This window comes from Rhineura floridana, chromosome 21 (assembly GCF_030035675.1).
Source record: "Rhineura floridana isolate rRhiFlo1 chromosome 21, rRhiFlo1.hap2, whole genome shotgun sequence".
NCBI lineage: Eukaryota > Metazoa > Chordata > Lepidosauria > Squamata > Rhineuridae > Rhineura > Rhineura floridana.
In genome coordinates this window covers 14734625-14753957 of record NC_084500.1, presented here as the reverse complement: position 1 = coordinate 14753957, position 19333 = coordinate 14734625, and the positions used below count along the sequence as shown (strand labels likewise).

Sequence of the window (19333 nt, the reverse complement as noted above, 5' to 3'; positions counted from 1 at the left end):
AGGGGCCGAGTGTGAGCCCGAGCCCAGGGCACAATGTGGATTGTGGAGATAAACATCCCGAGCGCTCTGGCGAGAAGCATGACGTCTGCGGATGTTTGTTGCATCAGGGACCTTGCGATGCTTGTGATGGCAGTGATGCGATCTGGAGCCAGGAAGACCATTGCCTGCAGGGTGTCCAACATTGCCCCAAGATGTAGTAGGCGTTGGGTTGGTTGGAGATGGCTTTTGTCGAAGTTGACAAGCCAGCCGTAGGTCTGCAAAACATTGAGGGTGATCATTAAATGATGATGAGCCAGCTCTTCAGATTTGGCCCGTATGAGCAGATCATCCAAATATGGGTAGATATGAACCCCTTGGGTCCGAAGGTAAGCCACTAGGATGAGTAGCACCTTGGAAAATACTCTTGGAGCAGAGGAGAGGCCAAAAGGCATCGCTCTATATTGAAAATGTTGGTGGCCAAAAGCAAACCGAAGAAACTTTCTGTGGGCTACGCAAATGGGTACATGGAGATACGCTTCCTTAAGGTCGATAGAAGCCAGGAAGTCTCCTTCATGCAGACTCTTGGTAATGGAATGGAGAGATTCCATTTTAAACTTGCGGTATGTTACAAAACGGTTGACAAACTTGAGATCCAATACCGCCCTCCAAGATAAATCTCGTTTTGGCACAGCAAATAGGAGGGAGTACACCCCTTCCGATCTCTCAGTTGTGGGAACTGGCTCTATTGCCGCTATGTGCAAGAGGTGATGTATAGCTGTCTGCATGATGTTGTGCCTGGCTGGTGCCCTTGGGCAAGGAGACGGGTGGAATCTGTCTGATGGGGTTGCCCAGAACTCTATGGTATAGCCATAAGTGAAGAGGTCCCTGATCCAGGAGACCTTAGTGAGGCGCAGCCATCGATCTCCAAAATTAAGTAATCTGCCACCTATGGGGATGGCGTTAATACTACTTGTGTAGGCGAGGACCTCCCCTATATGAGGACGATGAGTTGCCCCTGCGCCCTTGGTACTGACCTCTGCCCTGGAAGCGTCGGTTCCAGGAACCCCTGAATGCGTTGGAATCATAGGGTCTGAAATCGCGGCCTCGTCCTCCTGGCCGCGTTCCTCGAAAAGGCTGGTTAGAACGAAAGGAGGGAAATCGCCTAAAGGGCCTGTGGTCGATGTTCTTGACTGTGGCTAGAACCGGTTTATGGGCGTCTTTTGGATCAACCAGAACTGCCTTTAGAGCTTCCTCGCCGAAGAGTAGAGATCCGGAGTAAGGGGCCTTGGACAGGTTCAATCTGGCCGCTGAATCAGCTTGCCAGTGGCGAAGCCAGAGGGTACGGCGAGCGACTATTTGAGTCGTCATGGCTCGTGCCCCTAATTGGGTGGCATCCAAAGTGGCATCGGCCACAAAAGCTGCTGTCTTACGTAATTTCAATAGTGCTCTTTTGAAAGCGACAGGATCAGGGTTATCATCCTCTAGAAGGTCATCCAGCCACATCATAGATGCTCTGGAGAAGATGGAGGCTGAGGCGGAGGCACGCATGGCTAGGGCAGTGGCCTCGTGGTTCTTGCGGAGGGCGAAGTCTATTCGACGTTCAGTAGTATCTTTTAGGTGGGATTCCCCTTCCCTGGGCAAGATAGATCGTGAAACGAGGCGAGCGATCGGTTCATCTATGCCAGGGACCTCTAACTTGGTGGCGAAGTCTGGGGCTAGGGCGTAAAGTCTGTCAGCCATGTTCTTGAAGCGTCGAGCTTTGAGCGGGTGGGCCCATTCATCGGAAGCTAATTTGGCAATTGGGTCCGGCACCGGGATGTAGTGTTCAGTAGGTGCAGGGGATTTGAGGACCTTGGCCCCTTTGAGAGTTGGAGCGGACGAAGTTGAGGGCGCAGTCTGGAGACCAAGGGTATGAAGTACCCTACGTGCGAGCGGTTGGTAATCTGAGGTATTGAACAAGCGATACGATGTATCCTCCTCATGATCTGAATAGTCGCTCCAGTCGTCTCCTTCAACATGGTCAGTGAAAGTTAACTCCTCCGCATACGAGGCTTCGTCCGTACATCTGCCTCTGGCTACATCGAAGGGATCTGGCGAGCAGGAAGGATGAGCAGCATGGAACGCGCATTGGTCCATGTTGAGTGGGGGTATGGCAGGAACCTGTGGTAGTGACTGCATTTGTGTGAAATAAGCCAGCATGGCTTGGAGTTGGGAGGAAATCAGGAGACAGCTGCAGACCAGATGTGTGAGATGTATGTGCCTGGTGGGCTGTTGGAACAGATCTCTGAGGCGGTAAGCCAGAGGTAGGTTCGTTAGGCGAACCGTGAGGGGGAAAGCCAACAAACTCTTCCTCGTCAGAGGCAGTAGCAGGAGAATGGAAAATATCACTTATGTGTGTCTGTGCTGTGGTGGTTGTTGGCACAGAAACATAACGAGGACGCTTTGGTTTACTATGGCTGGAAAGATGTTTTGTCTTAGCCAGTGCTTTGGCATGTCTGGTCTTAGACGTGTTAGTATGTTGTGGCTTGGCTGATTGTGGCATGTCTGGCTGATCTGGCACCATGTGTGTTGATGGTGACATGCCTGGCTGTTCTGCCATCTTATATGAACCTGGGTGCAGTACACTGCCACGGAGGGTGCAGAATGTAAAGACCCGAACTGGCACAGCGTACTACCACGGAGGGGGTAGGATACACTGGCAGATGGCGAATGCACTGCCACAGAGGGGGCAGAATGCACAGAGGTATCCACGTTAATATAATATAGGCCGTTTTAGAGTTGGCACACTCAGATTAGTGCTGTGGGCTGGATTTTTGGCTTGTTCACGGCCCCATAGGGGGCAGGATATGTAATGTAAATCAGATTTAATACAAGTCAGCCACTGATATTAAAGCTCCAGCCTTGATAATGTAATCCAGCCACTAGGATTAAAACTCCAGCCTTGATAATGTAATCCAGCCACTAGGATTAAAGCTCCAGCCTTGATAATGTAATCCAGCCACTAGGATTAAAACTCCAGCCTTGATAATGTAATCCAGCCACTAGGATTAAAGATCCAGCCTTGATAATACAATCCAGCCCACTAGGATTGAAGCTCCAGCCTTAATAATACAATTCAGCCACTATGATTACAGCCACAGTAAAAATGTGTGTAAATCAGCCTTGTGTAAGTTTGTCAGCAGCACATACACACAAACATACAGATAGGTAGCCTGCAGGGGAGGTATCCGAAGCTAAATAGATGGTAACAAAAAAAGGCGGGAATTTTGAATTTCAAAAAATGGCGCCCGGAAAAAAAACCGGCGGGAAAAAACGATCAAAACGGGGCTGAGGGAGAAGGAGCAATGGCGGCCGTCGCAAGCGAACTGGGGGAAGGGCTGGCCAGCACGGACTCGCCGAAAGCCGCAGTAGCGGTTGGAAAAGAAACTCTGGAAGAGCAGGTAGAGGAACACACGGCAGCCGCCGCAGAGAGAGCCGCCGTCACGGTCTGTAAAGCCCTTCGCAGTGGGATTTAAGCCACGTAGCGAGGGCGATCTGCGGTAAGGTAGTAACGGCGGGAGCCGCAGCTGCAAGCTCCCGCAGAGATCGGATCAGCCGCAGCCGCGGCAACGATCGGGGGGGGGAGGGAGAGGGATTCCCCTTCCCTCACAAGCGATCAAAAGCGATCTAAAAAAAAAAAGAAGAAGAAGAACCGCAGCCGCGGTCACTGAGGGAGCCCCCTGGCTACGGGGGGGGGGGAGGGGGCTTGAAACTGCAAAAATAAAGAGAGCCGCAGCCGCGGTCTCAGAGCACCCCAATCAAGGGAATAAAAGGAATTAAATAGCCCTGAGGAAAGGGGGAAGAGAGCCGCAGCCGCGGTCTCTGAGGGGATCCTCAGTAGGCTAGACACAAAAAACAGCAAAAAGGTTTTGAAGAGAAAAAGAGAAACAAATACGAGACTTAGCTAAATGCTACGTGAAATTCCAATCTTGTTCGTACGAAGGCAAGAATGAACTGGAGAGTGGGAGGGGCATGACGTCCCTAGTCTTGACTTCAAAAACATTCTTGCCTTCGCACGATAGGTGGAACTATTTCCCACAGTGATGGCCCACTTCCTATGGAAAACATAAAAGTTGTGGCTAGTAGCCATTCATAATCTTAACCTCAAGGATTTGCCTAATGCTCTGTTAAGGCCATCACAACCTCTTGTGGGGCAGAATTCGATGATTCACCTGTGCACTGTGTGAAAAAATACTTCCTTTTGTCTGCCCTGAATTTGCCAGTATTTAGCTTCAATGGATAGTAGATCCAATATTATGAGAGAAACTCTCTATCCACTTTCTCTATGCCATGCAAAATTCTACACACCTTTACTGTCCCCCCCCCCAAACTTACTTGCCTTTTCTCTACACTAAGAAGCCCCAAATGTTGTAACCTTTCCTTACAGGGAAAGTATTCAACTCCTTAATCATTTTAATTGCCCTTTTCTGAATTTTTTCCAGCTCTACAACATCTTTTGAGGTGAGGCAACCAGAACTGTACACAGTATTTCAAATGCAACTGTGCCATAGATTTGCTTTCTTTAAAAAGTAGAAAGTTTGTAAGCCTCTGCTGTCCATTTTTGCTTCTCAGCTGCCCTTGACCCATAACCCCCCCAATCACAGAATATACAGACTCAACAATATCCGTGACCTCCCCCTTTCTCTGTGAGTTGAATTGCACACCCTCCTTGGGATATCTCAGAGAATGGGACTGGATACGAGTTACAGAGAAAAGCCCTTGCAAACAGGCAACTGGAAAGCTGCATTTCTAGCCCAAGAAGTGCGTGCAGTCCTTCCAACCAAAAAGGCGGCTTGTGCGATTATAAACATCCTGACAAGTGTATAATCACCAGTGTAAACAGCATTGTGAGTCATAAACATATCCAAAAGGACAGTCTTTTGACAGTGTCTCCCCCACCCCGCCCAGTTAGAACACAATAGGCGCCATCCACCAGGAACATCTTCAGAGGAAGTGGCATGAGAGATTAGCAAGATGTGCAAATTTGTTCTTTGTAGGCATCGCTGTGTGGATGCTGCGATGCCACAAAACAGCAAGACAGGCACAGAATGAGGCAAAGGGAACAGAATTCAGCTCTGTTTTTCTTTTCTTTTGTTAAAGAAAGGAGAAAAACAACGTCCCTTTGCTATAATTGGATATTAATGCATTCTATGTTTTATAGTATTAAAAAGTTAGTCTGGATCAGCCTTTCCCAACCCTTGGGTTCCCAGATGTTGCTGGACTACAATTCTCATAATCTGAGCCTCATCAGCTGAGGCTGATGAAAGTTGTAGTCCAACAACATCTAGGAACCTAAAGGTTGGGGAAAGGCTGCTCTAGACTGAAGTTATTAAATGCAAATATACTGGGCTGCATCCAGTGTTAGTCTTATTCAGAGAAGACTTGGGTCCATTAATTTCAATGACTCCAACTCAGAGAACAACATAGTTGGTTGGCTATGACATATTGCGCTTGAAAGCTGAGGGAGCATTTTGGGAAAGGTGCCTGCTCCCCTTTGAAGCCACCCCTACCTAGGAATCCAAGAAATTAATATCTAAGAATCACCTAAGAAATTAACACTCGATATATCTGAAGTAGTCAGCTCTGGCCCACAAAAGGTTATGACACAGCAACCTTTAGCTTTTAAAATGTTGCAAGGATCTGTTTTGTTTTGTTGCAACAGGCATAACACCTCTAAAAGTGGTCCACTTACCCAGAAGATCCAAGGCTTTTACACACAGCAAGGAGAGGCCTCTTCTCAGCAAAGCTGTCGCACTTCTGAGAACCTATAGAACAAAAATTCCAGAATGACTTCATTTTTAAAATGAATAAATTTTGAGTTTGTTTGTTTTTTAATTATGACAGCCCTTGAAATTATTATTTAGACTTTTTACCTTCTTGTTACCCAAAGGTCTCCATGTGGAGGACTGTCCTCTGTGAAATGGGACCCATGGCCATACTATTGGCAATTCCTGGATACATTATGAGGGGGTGCCTCCAGACTGTCAGCATTTTGCAGGAGGGATTCAAGAGCATACCGGAACTTTAGGTTTGTGCAATTAAAGTGGATTAAAGCGTTCTGGAACTACAGTGGAACAAATCTACATTTAAAAAACAACAACAGACTCTGCAGAATTTGAAAGCGACAAGGAAACTCATTGAAAAGATGAACAAATAATTAATGGGAAGACGTGCAAACACCTGCAATCAAATCAGGATGAATGTTCACTATGACCAACAAGTGAAAACAAACAGAGACCTGACATGGAGCCCTCCAGACATTCTTTTTATTGTGCATTTATATTGTGATTATAAGTGCTCATGACTGGACAGTTATTTGCAATTCTGCTTTCAATACTTTTTGTGACTGCAAAGGTTTCAGGGCAGACAATATTGCTTCACTTCCAGTTGGTGCACGTCCATTACTTCCTCCAGAATCCTGTTAATTTTTCATATCATGGATAATTTTAATTTAATGGACTGCCTTCAAGTCAATTCCGATTTATGGCGACCCTAGGAATAAGGTTTTCATGGTAAGCGGTATTCAGAGGGGGTTTACCATTGCCTTCCTCTGAGGCTGAGAGGCAGTGACTGGCCCAAGGTCACCCAGTGAGCTTCATGGTAGTGTGGAGATTCGAACCCTGGTCTCCCAGGTCGCAGTCCAACATTCTAACCATTACACCACACTGGCTCTCATATCATGGATGTTTTGGTTTATTTTATTTTTTTATCCCACTTTTGTTGCGCTCTAGTGCAAGGGTACCTCTCCAGATGGCAGTAACACGACGGCACTGGGGAAGCATCACAGGACTACCAAAAAAGCAGAATGATGTGTGGATGATCCAATATAAAACCATCACCAATGCATATTAATGGCATGTTGCAGAATACACCCTCATTTAAAAACCTGATCTGGATGGGTCCATAGTCTAACGATTAAGTAAGTGTTGTGCAAGCAAATCAGGATGAATGCTGAACAAACAGATTGCCTGGAGAACCCAGTGTCCATCACAATTGGGCTGCAAGATCAACATCCCTGCAGGGCAGGGAGGAATATACCCACAAAGATAGTTTGAGATATTTCTGAAGATCTAGGAACGGGACACTTAAAGAAATTAAACTGACTATACTGCAGAATGTTCTGTTCCATACTCAGAAATTAAACAACACAAGAACAAAAAAACCCCATGTTTAAAAAAGTGAATCATTGGGCCTTTCATTTCATTTGCCTCTCATTAGAATGCTGGTTATTTGATCAACAGAAAGTATTGTTGAAAAGTCATTCCATCAAAGCTTAATTCACAGTTTAACTGTGTACTTCTAAATGCATTAATCTGAAATAATCTGAAAACCATTAACACAGGGATAGAGATTTTTCACTCAACAGTCCACAAGAAGATTAAAGGAATGGATACAAAATTTAAGTTCATAAAAGGTTTACCAATCATCTATGGAACTCCCCCTTCCTAATTATGTCTTGGCTTATTCAACATTTAATGACTCACAGAAACAGTTTCATCATCAACAGCGCCTTCTACAAGTCATATTTGCATTACATGAACCATCCTGTTGATAGCTGGTTTTTAAAAATAAAACAAAAACCTTGGGCAAACAAATCATCACTCACAACAGACCAAGTCAAGTTTTATCTAAATGAAAACATAAAATATTTGCATCAAATATTCTGTATGCAGAAAGAATCGTTGTGTAGAAAAGGATCTTGAAGAAACCCAAAGTGGGCTAAAACAGACTTCAAATTAGACCTCTAAGAACAAGCTCAGCCTCCTCCCAATAGAAATGGAGCAAAACAGGGCCCTTGAAAATCAAGACGGAGGTATCAGCATACTCGGGTAAACCCTGAGACAACAGAACAATCCAAATGGCCTCCCCACCTCAACAAACAGCTCAATAAGGACTGAGCATGCTCACTGGATGTCAGGAGCCACAAAATGTTTACTACAAGTTAGGAAAGAAAAATGAAAAACAAAAGTGATTGGGTGGGGAGTGAATTGGCCCCTTCAGCCCCTTACATATTATAACAGCAATGGGGAACATGCGGCACTCCAGATATTGTTGGACCGCAGCCCCCACTATACCTGATCATTGGCCATGCTGGTTTGGGGCTGATGAGCATTAGAATCCAGCAACATCTGAAGGGCACCAGATTCCCCATCCCTGCCACACATTGTCCCAGAGGAAGGCATGGCAGGCAGGCATTGTGCACAGGGACATTCAGGTTAAGGGGCGAGGATCTACTGAAAGGTTTTGTTGATGGTTTCACTTTAGAGCACAAATACGATTTACATTCACCTATATAAAAGCAGTTTCTCCTTGGTTTATCTTTATGGCTTTGCTTCTCTCAAACTGGCCTTTGACAATTCAGGTGTTTTGGAAGGGCCTCCTTTTTAAAAAAACATTTAATGCGCTGCTTTTGTTTGGAATTGTTTTACCTTCTTTTATTTGCTTTCATAGTTGTATATAAACTTTGCAGTCCTTATGGTTGCAGAGAGACTTAATACTTCAGGGATGATCCATTACTCAATGATGTGGAGATTGTACTGCCATTTCCACATCTGAACGTATATATTCTAATCGACAGTCTCATTTGGATACCTGTCTGGACGACTTATATCAATGTATATGTTTAAATTAAGATTGATGGATTATTATCTTTTCTGATGGATCAATGGGCTGTTCTTATTGTTAACAGAAACTGATATTGGTTTCCTCTCTTTTTTCTCTGTTATCCTTGCAATATGACAAATCCAGTGTGGTGCAGTGGTCAGAGTGCCAGACTGAGATCTGGGAGGCCAGGGTTCAAATCTTTGCTCAGTCATGAAGCTCACTGGGTGACCTTGAGCCAGTTGCTGTCTCTCAGCCTAATGTACCTCACAGGGTGATTTTTGAGGATAAAATTGGCAGGGAGAACCATGTTTGTATGCCACCTTGGGCTCCATGGAGGGAAGGATAGAAGTGTAAAAAATAAATAAAATAATAAACAAAATATAAATCAATCAATCAATATATAAACTGTTTTACTTGCTTTTGATACTGTGATTAAACTGTTATAACCTGCCCAGGGACCTTGTGGTGAAGGGCAGGTAAGAAAACTTATAATAAATAAAAGTAAGCCATGGGCACTGGTTCACATGTAACCACCAAGCCAGCGCTTTGGTTTGTGCCCTCCCAGCGTGACAGAGGGAGGGATGCAGGCAAGATTTGAGCAGTTTGTACTAGAATACTTGCTTGCTCCTAGTAAAGCACAGCTTGTTTAACTCTGGATTACCGCTATGCACAAACCAGGTCACACAGTTTGGGAAGAGAGAACTGTACAGGCTTCCCTTTCACTGCAAACTGGTCAGAGATGGCCCAAGAACGCAGGGACCAAGTTGCATATGGAGCAGGTTAACTGAAGGACCACCTTGTCCCTTATACACCAAACAGATCACTTCGATCATCTGGGAGAAGTCTTCCTGACTGTTCCATAGTTATCTCATATTCATTTGGTTTCTGCACAAACTGAGGCTTTTGGCACAGCGGCACCGGTACTTTTGAATATAGTTTGTTACAAGTGCTCGGCTATCCCCACTTTGGTTCATGTGGAGTCAAAGGAGCTGCAAGGCCATGGAGCATTCTGGACTACAATTCCCACCCCACACCCCCTGTTTTCTGGATCGTTGTGCATTCCTGCAGTACTGTGCAGGAGGACAGCAGCAAGGCCATTCTATGAGCAACTAAAATAACCAGAAGAAACTGAAACAATGTTACCTTCTTCCTTGGCAGGCTTCCCTCAAGCTCAGCAGAACAATCCCATTGTTCAAAGAAAGCATTAGAAAGTAGCCTGAGTTTTTCTGAGTGTCAGCAAGACACACACACACACACGAGATCACTTCATACCCAAACCCCTCCTTTTCACATTGATTTGTAAGAGGGAAAGTGTACTTAAGAGTGGGACTGGAGACTGAGGGGGGTGGCGATGGCGATCTGAGCTCTAACATGTGTAACTACACTCTCAAGGAACGCAACACGGGACTGCAGTCCACAGAACAAGAAGGGAGTCTGGGTCTCGGCGCAAGCCTTGAGGCAAACAGATTCCTTCCTGCTTTTTGGCCAGAGCTCCTTCACACCACTTCAGCTGTATTCCATTGCCCACTCCTGGGCCTAGGATAGGTCATCTCTGCTACCTGTCATTCCTTATAGCAATAGGGACCTTTTATTTCTTTAGTTTAAATTTATGAATGGGTTAGGATTAATGCTGCCACACACCCAGTAATTTTGTAATGCTATTCTTCTCTTTTCTCTCAATAAAATAAAGTTTTGCTTTAGTCTGGTTTGGACCTGCATTTTTTTTTGGGGGGGGGGTTATACACACACTATTCAGGCACACTTCAGGGCAAAGCACTTGTTTTATCCCTAGCAAAAGATGCCCCTCCTCTCAAGGAGGTGTGTTTAATGGGACACATGGGTGGTAGATTCACACACACTCAGGCCCCATAGACATGTGTCCTAACAAGTTCCTATTGAAACCAGACAGGCACCTACAATTTTGATATTTTTTCACCTGATGAAGACAGTTCTATTTCACCAATCATTTTTAGAAAATTATTTTGATTCAGTGTTTGTAATTTGTTCTGTATTTTATTCTGTTATAACTGTATGATGTTGTGATTATTTGCCTGTACACTGCCATGATATATATATTTAAAGTTGGCAGTTTATACATAAAATAAAACCAAACCATGGGCATACATTTTTTACATTTTAGAAATGAAAGCCCTCAGCAACCAAACACTAAATCTATTTTATTTTATTTAACAAAATTTATATACTGCTTGATTGTAAGAAACCTCAAGTGGTTTACTAGAGGCATTAAGGGATGAGATAATAATTTAATTATTTCCATTTAATCAATTAATTAGGAAAGGGGCTGTAGCTCAGAGAACCTGCGTTACATGCCAAAAATCTCAGATTCAATCCCCAGCATCTCTGGGTAAGGTGGAAGAGAGCTGCTGCCAGTCAGTGTAGACAACACCTGGTTGGCCACTGTGAGAACAGGATGCTGGACTAGATGGGCCACTGGCCTGATCCAGCAGGCTCTTCTTATGTTCTTATGTTCTTAACATGGAGCTAGATGAATCACGGGTCTGACTCAGTGCAAGGCAGATTCTGATGTTCCTAATTTGAAGACAGAACACCTAATGTTTCAGGAGGTACTTGAAACTGAACTCTCACATTTAAAAGTACAGAAAAAATAAAACCCACATAATTGGCTTCAACAGATTTCAACAAGTGTAGATTTGCATTACTACTTTGAAGCTTTTCATTAAGATAAGGAGCACAGAATCCACTTAACACCACCTCTGGTCATAAAATAGTAAACAGCAGCATATGTTGTTCTCAGCAACAGGCAACAGAGGAGGACTTCCACACCACAAGCAGTACAAATGGGTGATGGAAGGGATTTAATCCTTCCAAGTTATGGGTAGATTACATGGTGTTTTGTTTTAATATTAGATATATTAGTGTTTGTTTCATATGTGCAACTCACCATGACACACTGCTATGTGCAACATGCGTAACAAAATGTCAAATGACAATTTATAGGGTTTCCCCCCCTCTCTCAAGCCCAAGCCTCACAAAATCCATCAAATCAAAAAGTGCAGAAATCCTGCTGCAAAGGCTTCTCAAAATTCCTTTTTATTCCAAATCCTTTTAATTCTGTCATAACACTATTGCATCTAACCCTCCAATTACCCTCCCCCAAATAAAAGCTGAAAATCCTGATAAACCACACAATTAAAATAATGAAAACCGTCTCCCCTGCCAATGAAGCGCCATCTCCTCTGCAATCACGTTTAGGGGGATTTTTTTTAAAAGGAAAAGAGGGGGGGTCTGTCATCATTTAGCATATCTGAAACAAAGACAAAACATAATGAAAGTTTCCATTAAACAGTGGGAATTTCACAAGCTGTGTCGGATTGTGCCATTCTCAATTAAAGAAAAAAAGACAAGCCAACACTTCAAACCTGGCCAACAGTAGTTTAAAGGCATTTTCAAACAGTTGGCTTCGCACTGGTCTGGTCTACGCATATAGCAACAAGGAGGTGGGAACTGAGTCAGTAGTGGAACATACCATTTTCGACTATAGGTGGAGAATGCTATACGACACTTGGCTGGGGTTGATGGGAGTTGTAGTCCAAAACAGCTGGAGAGCACCAGGTTGCCAAAGGCTACTCCCAGGTAAGGCTATAATCCTTTACACCCTAAATAACTTTGACTGCAATCCTACTAGAGAAGCATATGTAGCATCCTCCAGATGTTGTTGGACTCCAATTCCCATCGTCTCCAAGGCAACATGGCCAATGGGAGTTGCAGCCCAACATCATCTGGGAAGGCACCATGTTGGCTACCCTATCATTACCCTACCCTGGACAGGGACGACCTCGCCTCCGTTGTTCATGCTCTGGTAACTTCAAGATTGGATTACTGTAATGCGCTCTACGTAGGGCTGCCCTTGAAGACAGTTCGGAAGCTTCAGCTGGTGCAGAACGCGGCTGCCAGACTATTGACGAGGACCAGTCGGTCTTCACATATAACACCTATTCTGGCGCGTCTGCACTGGCTCCCTATTTGCTTCCGGGCGAGATTCAAGGTGCTGGTTTTGACCTATAAAGCCTTACACGGCGTGGGACCTCAATACCTTGTGGAACGCCTCTCTCGCTATGAACCTACCCGTTCACTTCGTTCAGAATCTAAGGCCCTCCTCCGGGTACCAGCTTATCGGGAAGCCCGGAGGGTGGTTACTAGATCTAGGGCCTTTCCTGTGGTGGCCCCTGAGTTGTGGAACAGCCTCCCCGAAGAGGTACGCCTGGCGCCTACACTTCTATCTTTCCGGCACCAGGTCAAGACCTTTTTATGCTCCCAGGCATTTTAATCTTTTAATTTTCTTAATCTTTCTACTTTTAACATGTATCCTTTTTAATTTGTGTTGTATTTCGTTTTTGTTGTGCTTTCTGTTGTTTGTTTGTACATGTTTTTGTGATTTTTTACTATGATATATTGTATTTTATCTTGTTTGTTCACCGCCCTGAGAGCTATTCTGCTAAGGGCGGTATATAAATTGAAATAATAAATAAATAAATAATAAAATAAATAAGTCCCACTGGACTCAATGGGATTTACTTCTGAGCAGGGATGGAAAGATCTGTCAGTCTCAGTTCGCTCAGTTTCCCAATCTTAAGTTCTTCACATTTCTGAAGCAATTTGCTTTTTTAAAAAAAATCTTCATGAAAATTCTCTAGCGTTTTAGTGCAAGTTTCTCCTAATAAATACAGTTTTGGAGGCAGTTTTGACTAATGTACATATTTTTGCAAGCTATTTCTCCTAATACAATGTATTTTCTATGTTATTTTCACCAATATATTTATTATTATGCACACTTTCCCCTAACATATGGATTTTTGTAACCACTGGTTGGAGAACAGCATCTCAAAATTCAAAGAAGTGCAAATTCTGAAGGATGGCTGTGTTTCGGTTCTCATATTGTTTTGGAAAGTGCAAGTTTGACAGGTTCATCTTGGAATGCGAACTGGATCGGATTTCTCACCCATCCCTACTTCTGAGTAGATAAACTATAGAGTTAGGTTTATCACTTCTGTGAACAAAAAGTCTCAAAGTAGTTTACACCAAGAATAAAATAGACTAATAAAAATATACATAAAACATATTAAAAACATCCAATTATTGGTGCTACCCGAGTCCCTGGGGAAACAAATAAGTTTTTGCCTGTTGCCAAATTGTTGACTAGGTTGGCATCAGGTGGGCCTCCCAGAGAAGAGCATTCCATAGATGGGGAGCGACTACAGAAAAGGCCCATTTTCTCATCACCACTCTCCAGACCTGCCATGGAGGTGGCATGCAGAGAAGGGCCTCCAATGACAATTTCAGGTTTGGGCAAGTTCTTATGGGAAAAGGTGGCCCCAATATGGGACTGCAATGCAAGCGTAGTAAGGGTACCTGCATTTATAATACCCTGGCTTTTCTCACAATGGTTTCCTGCCCCTTTTGGACTTCTCGTCATAAAATTGTGGTCAGTCAGCACAACTTGTGGCAGTTAGAATTACACACTGTGTGGGGAAGCGAATGAATATCAAAATCCTCAGGGCCCTCAAAGACTCTTATAGCAATGGAGACGTTAAGAACTGAACTAGAGTGAGACAGAAAGAGAGAGCATGGCATATGAGAGTTCAGTAGCTGTAGGGCACAGAGAAGTCCCCAGTAGCCAGAAGGACAACTACAGGAGCAGAGAGAAGAGAATTGTACCATCTAGTTCATCTCTTGCTGATGTGGTATGGAACTTACATAGCACCAAAAGAAAAATGTAAAAAACTCTCTCAAAATAAAGAGGACAAAAAGAAAGCAAAGATTTGCAGGTACCAATTTATCAGTATAGATGCTAATTTAGAAAGAACAACTACAATTCAAATGGAATTAAAATACACCTCACTATTGTGGGGAAACCTGTGAAAATCATACTACTATTTCAAAAGAGCTCTGCTACATCAAGCCAATGGCCCAGTTAGTCCTGCATCCTATTCTCACAGTGACCAACCACATGCTCTCTTTTGTCAGTCCTGAATCTATTACCAAATAATCTTACTGAGTAACCTTCAGTTCTAGTGTTAGAGGGAAAAGAGGGGGCTCACTTTCCTTATACTGTATCAAAAGACCAGAAAGGGAAAACCCATCTCAAGATGCTGGAGAAAGAGTAACATACTTTTTATTAATGCCCAAGGAGTTTCAGAGAGAATAAAAATCACAGGGGAAGAGCCATAGCTCAGTGGCAGAGAATCTGCTTTGCATGCAGAAGGTCCCATGTTCATTCCTTGGCATCTCCAGGCATGCCTGGGAAAGTCCCCCTGCCTAAAACCGCTGGCAGTCAGTGTAGACAATACTGAGCTAGATGGACCAAGAGTCTCACTCAGTATAAGGCAGCTTCCCGAGTTCCACATGACTTTTTTTCAGAATCTTGAGGCTAGTCCTCTTTTTGTCTTTTCCACTGGATGCGTCTCATTTTTGCATGTGTACGCATGCTTTCCTTATATCAGGCATATACATTATTCCTTAAAAGGAATTTACTTTTGCTCCAGTTTTCAATATTTGTATTAAAAGCAGGTGAAGCTCAGCATTCTGATGTGGTTATGGCTGAGTAAACCAAGACTGTATTTAACAATGAGATTACAACCTGAGGAGTCCAACCCAGTCAAAGGGCTTAAAAGATGGAACCCATTAGAACTTTTGTACATATTTTAATATATAGCTCTAAAAAGGTTTCAAGACACAAAAATTATGCTCTGTAATTTCTCTTCAATGTCTACACTGGACAGCTTTCATTCTACCACCGCCAAACCAGAAACATGTCACTGTAATAAATGAAGACCGCCTTGCCCCATCTTAGGCTGCTTAAAACCTGTTACTGCTGGGTCACCTACTATGTTAAGCTTTGCGTAGTATGCCTGCTAAAGCATTACTTTTGTATTAAGAGACTGGCAAGACGCACAGCCACCCAAGATGCTTGACCACATACAAGTGTTTTAAACATCTGCCTTCCTTTACGGAGCAACCTAAATAATTATTATTACTTTATTTAACACAGAGAAACACGCTAAGTCAGCCCTTGAGGTTGCCTTTAAAAAAAGAAGCAGCAAAGTCACAGATGTGAACGACGGATAATTCTGTGCAACTTGGAAATAAATCTAAAGCCAGGCAAGATGTTTCAATTCACACCATTATTCGGAGATGGAAGAGCTACTACAAGGTTAATCCCACACCCACCCATTTTCATGTGGTTTCAAAGGCAAGCTGTTTGCAAGATAGGATAATTTGCAATTGGACCCAAGGGGCAGTGGTTTCACATGGCAAAAGATGCAACAGGCAGAATTATCTATATTTTAGGACTGTTACCCAAACGAAAACATCTTAGTTCATTACAAGGGTCCCCAACCTTTTGATGCTCGTGGGAACATTTGGATTTTTGAGCTATGTCACTTCTCTCCCTTTACAGAAAAACAGAAAGAGAAAAGGCATGTTTATACACACACTTTGCTTTCCCAAGAGATGTGGGCAAAAGTTTGATCCAACAGAATTAATCAGAACCTTGAGAAGCACATAGCGATGAAAGATGAAGTGGGGAAGTGGGAAAGTGTGTCCACTGTTCCAACTTCCTGGTTCAGCTCAGTGTACTTTTCAAGGCAGTACCTCACCACCTCGTGACCAAAGGGGAGTGAGTAGGAGGGCTCAAGGACTTTGCAGGGAAAGTCCTCAATGGCACGGGCACCACGTTGGCAACCTTTGGGTCATCACATGAGTAGAGCTGCGCACCAGATTCAGCCAAGCCATGAGCCAAATCAAGGTCATCTGGACATTTTCAGGCCTCAGGCAAGTCAGGTTCTAATAGCCATGGATCACTACGGGTCAGATTTGATGACCTAGAACGACCTGGGGCTGTCAGAGGCAGCTTCAGCACTCCTTCCTAACTGATGAGCAGATGTTGTGTCCTCTAGGGGTGCAGGTGTTATTTGTCAGGGGCTTTTCTGCAGGAAATCCTTTTGCAAAACAGCATCCCCCAGGATCGCTCCCTCCTGTATGATGCTGTTTTGCAAAACAGCATCATGAAGGATAAATTGAGCCCACTCGCAATGTCTCGTTCCTCCACCCCCTCTCCACCTATGATTAATATATTTAATTAGGGGCTTTTAAAAAAATTGAACATGAGCCCTGACCCACAAACTTATTCAGGAGTGGCTCCAAGCTACGGTGGGTCAGCCTAATGCCCCTGCCTCCACATTGGAGCCACAGGATCTGTGCACAGCCTTATGTATGAGTTTTAGTCTAGCAATCAACCATCAATTAAAAGCTGGATGCCTCTGCATATGAGGGACAATTAGAGATGTGAAGGCCTGGGAGGGAAATGGAAAATTGGGGGGGGAATTCTGAATTTTTCTAAGCCTTTACATCTCTAGGGACAATACCTCCCAGTACTGCAATATAGTGCCATGGTAGATGCACAAGGCTTTTCAAAACTGGAACAGTTCACTGACCAGTGGCTACAGTTAGGAAATTTTAGACTCTGGACTTAATTCAAGGATGGGTGCTCTTTAGATGACACTATGTGTTTTTATTTATTGAATTTAAATACCACCCTTCCTCCCAAAGGAGGAAGTCACAGATGTGAACAACACATAATTCTGTATAACTTCGAATTAAATCTAAGATGTTTCAATTCACATCATTATTTGGACATGGAATAGCTGCTAAAAGGTTAATCCTTCACCCATCCATTTTCATGTGGGCTCAAAGGCAAAATATGATAAGCAAGCCCCATTGCTTTTGCAGGCCCTCCTGCTGATTCTTAAAAGTGGGGCCCTGGACGTCTGCCCCAAAGACCTGACCTGATGCCACCATTACCCTCCAAGTCTGAAAGCCATAGGACTAGACCATCAGACTTCAAGGGGTTGGGCCTTAGCTTCAATTCCAGAGAAACACAAGCATGCACGCATGCACACACACACTGCTATAGAACCTGTTGAATCAGATACAGCCAGGTATCTTTCTCAAAGCAAAAGCACAAAATAATTCTCCCAAACAGAGTGGCTTTATGCTTCTAAGGGCGTGACGCCATTAAGGAACCCAACATCAAAAGGATTACGGTGCTTTAGCAACATAGCTGACAACTATTAAGCTACAATGTTGAAATAGCCATTGAGTTAAAAGCCTGAGCTTTTCCTTTCACACCTGGGGACTGAGTTGCTTATCTCAGGCGATGATCTCTTTTGAGGAACATGCCAAGTCTATCCCCCAGCAGCCCCTACGTACAGCCATCCTTTCTTTTTCTTTTTTAAAATAGCTTCTCTATAAAATGGTATTTCAGCACCACTGATGGCTATCAGCTTCTTCTTTACAAAAATCTCTTTTATTCCTCTCCTAATCCTGGTTCATACATTGGCTATCCAAGGCCTCTTATTACAGGCTTTACCTTCATCCAATTCCAGATACTGGTCAATAACACATCTGGCTGCTTTTAATCAAAGATTGTACTTTCTATCCAAGCTATGTAAAGAGAAACCAAAAATATTTCTAATAATTTTAATTTATTATGAGCCAATTTGAATTGTTTTCTCGTATAAAAAAAGTAGGGCAGCAGAATATCAAGCCACACAGTAGAAGATGCCAGCACAACTAAATGACAACTAATTTGCCAGTTTTTCATTGTCACCAGAAGGGCTAGAAACTTGATTTTGAATAAAATCAAAGATTCTCGGGATGCTGATGTCTGTGCCCAACAGCACAATTTGGGAAGACACAGAAAACACTCAAAGCTCTAGCCAGAGAGAAAAGCACTGTGGGGGAGGGATAGCAGACACATACAGTTGGGGGGGGCAGACGTTTCAGCACCTTATGCATTAAAATACAGACCTCACTCCAGAATTTATACATGAATGGGCAGGCACATGGTGAAACTAGTGTGGCTGCTCTCATCCCACTGATGTTTAGACTGTGTGAACTTTTGAATAAAAAACAACCAGGATGATTAGGAGACAACAGAGCTGGCAGGTGGGCTTAATACATAGAATTCCATACTTACTAATCTGCGGTGATGGCAGGACTCGGGCAGCTCGGACAGGGCCGTGTCGGATAGAGTAGAATTCCTGAGCCTCGCCGCTGATCTGCATGACAGAATAAAGTGCACACCTTAGCACTGTCTTCCTGTGCTTACTGGTCTAAGGAGACTTCAGTAGTTTGCCTCAATGTTTGGTTTTTTTTAAAAAAAATCTCCAGAAAATGAGAATTCTGCTTCGCTTATAGTCTGGAAAAGAAAAGAAAATCCCCTACCCACCCAAACAAAATTATCCCCCTGAGATGAACAGTTAAGAATCACAGACACTAGAACCACTGCAAAATTTGAGAGTTCTATTCAGGGATTCACAACTTATTTATCACCCGTTATGTGGGGGCTGCACCAGTGTTCTCATATCCTGATCCCTTTTGCTTGCATGAAAAGCCACTGATAGCTCATGATAGCTCCATGTTTTCTCCAGGATCAGAGGCATTATGGGTTGAATCCAGCTATGTTCTACTCAGAGTAGGCCCATTAAAATTAATGGGTGAAAGTTGGCCATGTCCATTAATTTCCATTCATCTACTCTGAGTATGACTAACACTGGTTACAACTCAGTGCCTCTGAATACCAGTCATTCAGGACCAAGAATAAGAGGGAGCCTGTTGAGACACTTGCGTCCTTCTGGGAAGCTTCCCATTAGTGAGAAATTCTATTCAG

The 19333-nt window shown here is 43.6% G+C and overlaps 1 protein-coding gene across 8 annotated transcripts in view; it reads right to left on the bottom strand.

Annotated features, from left to right (window-relative positions):
• BCAS3 (BCAS3 microtubule associated cell migration factor) overlaps nucleotides 1-19333 on the bottom strand; it is a 602771-nt gene that overhangs the window by 560998 nt on the left and 22440 nt on the right. For all 8 annotated transcript variants that reach the window (XM_061605390.1, XM_061605386.1, XM_061605382.1 and 5 more), the window contains exons 6-7: nucleotides 18641-18722; nucleotides 5711-5783 (exon numbers count right to left, since the gene is read on the bottom strand). In XM_061605390.1, the coding sequence (XP_061461374.1) occupies nucleotides 5711-5783; nucleotides 18641-18722 (155 nt within the window). The remainder of the gene's footprint in view (nucleotides 1-5710; nucleotides 5784-18640; nucleotides 18723-19333) is intronic.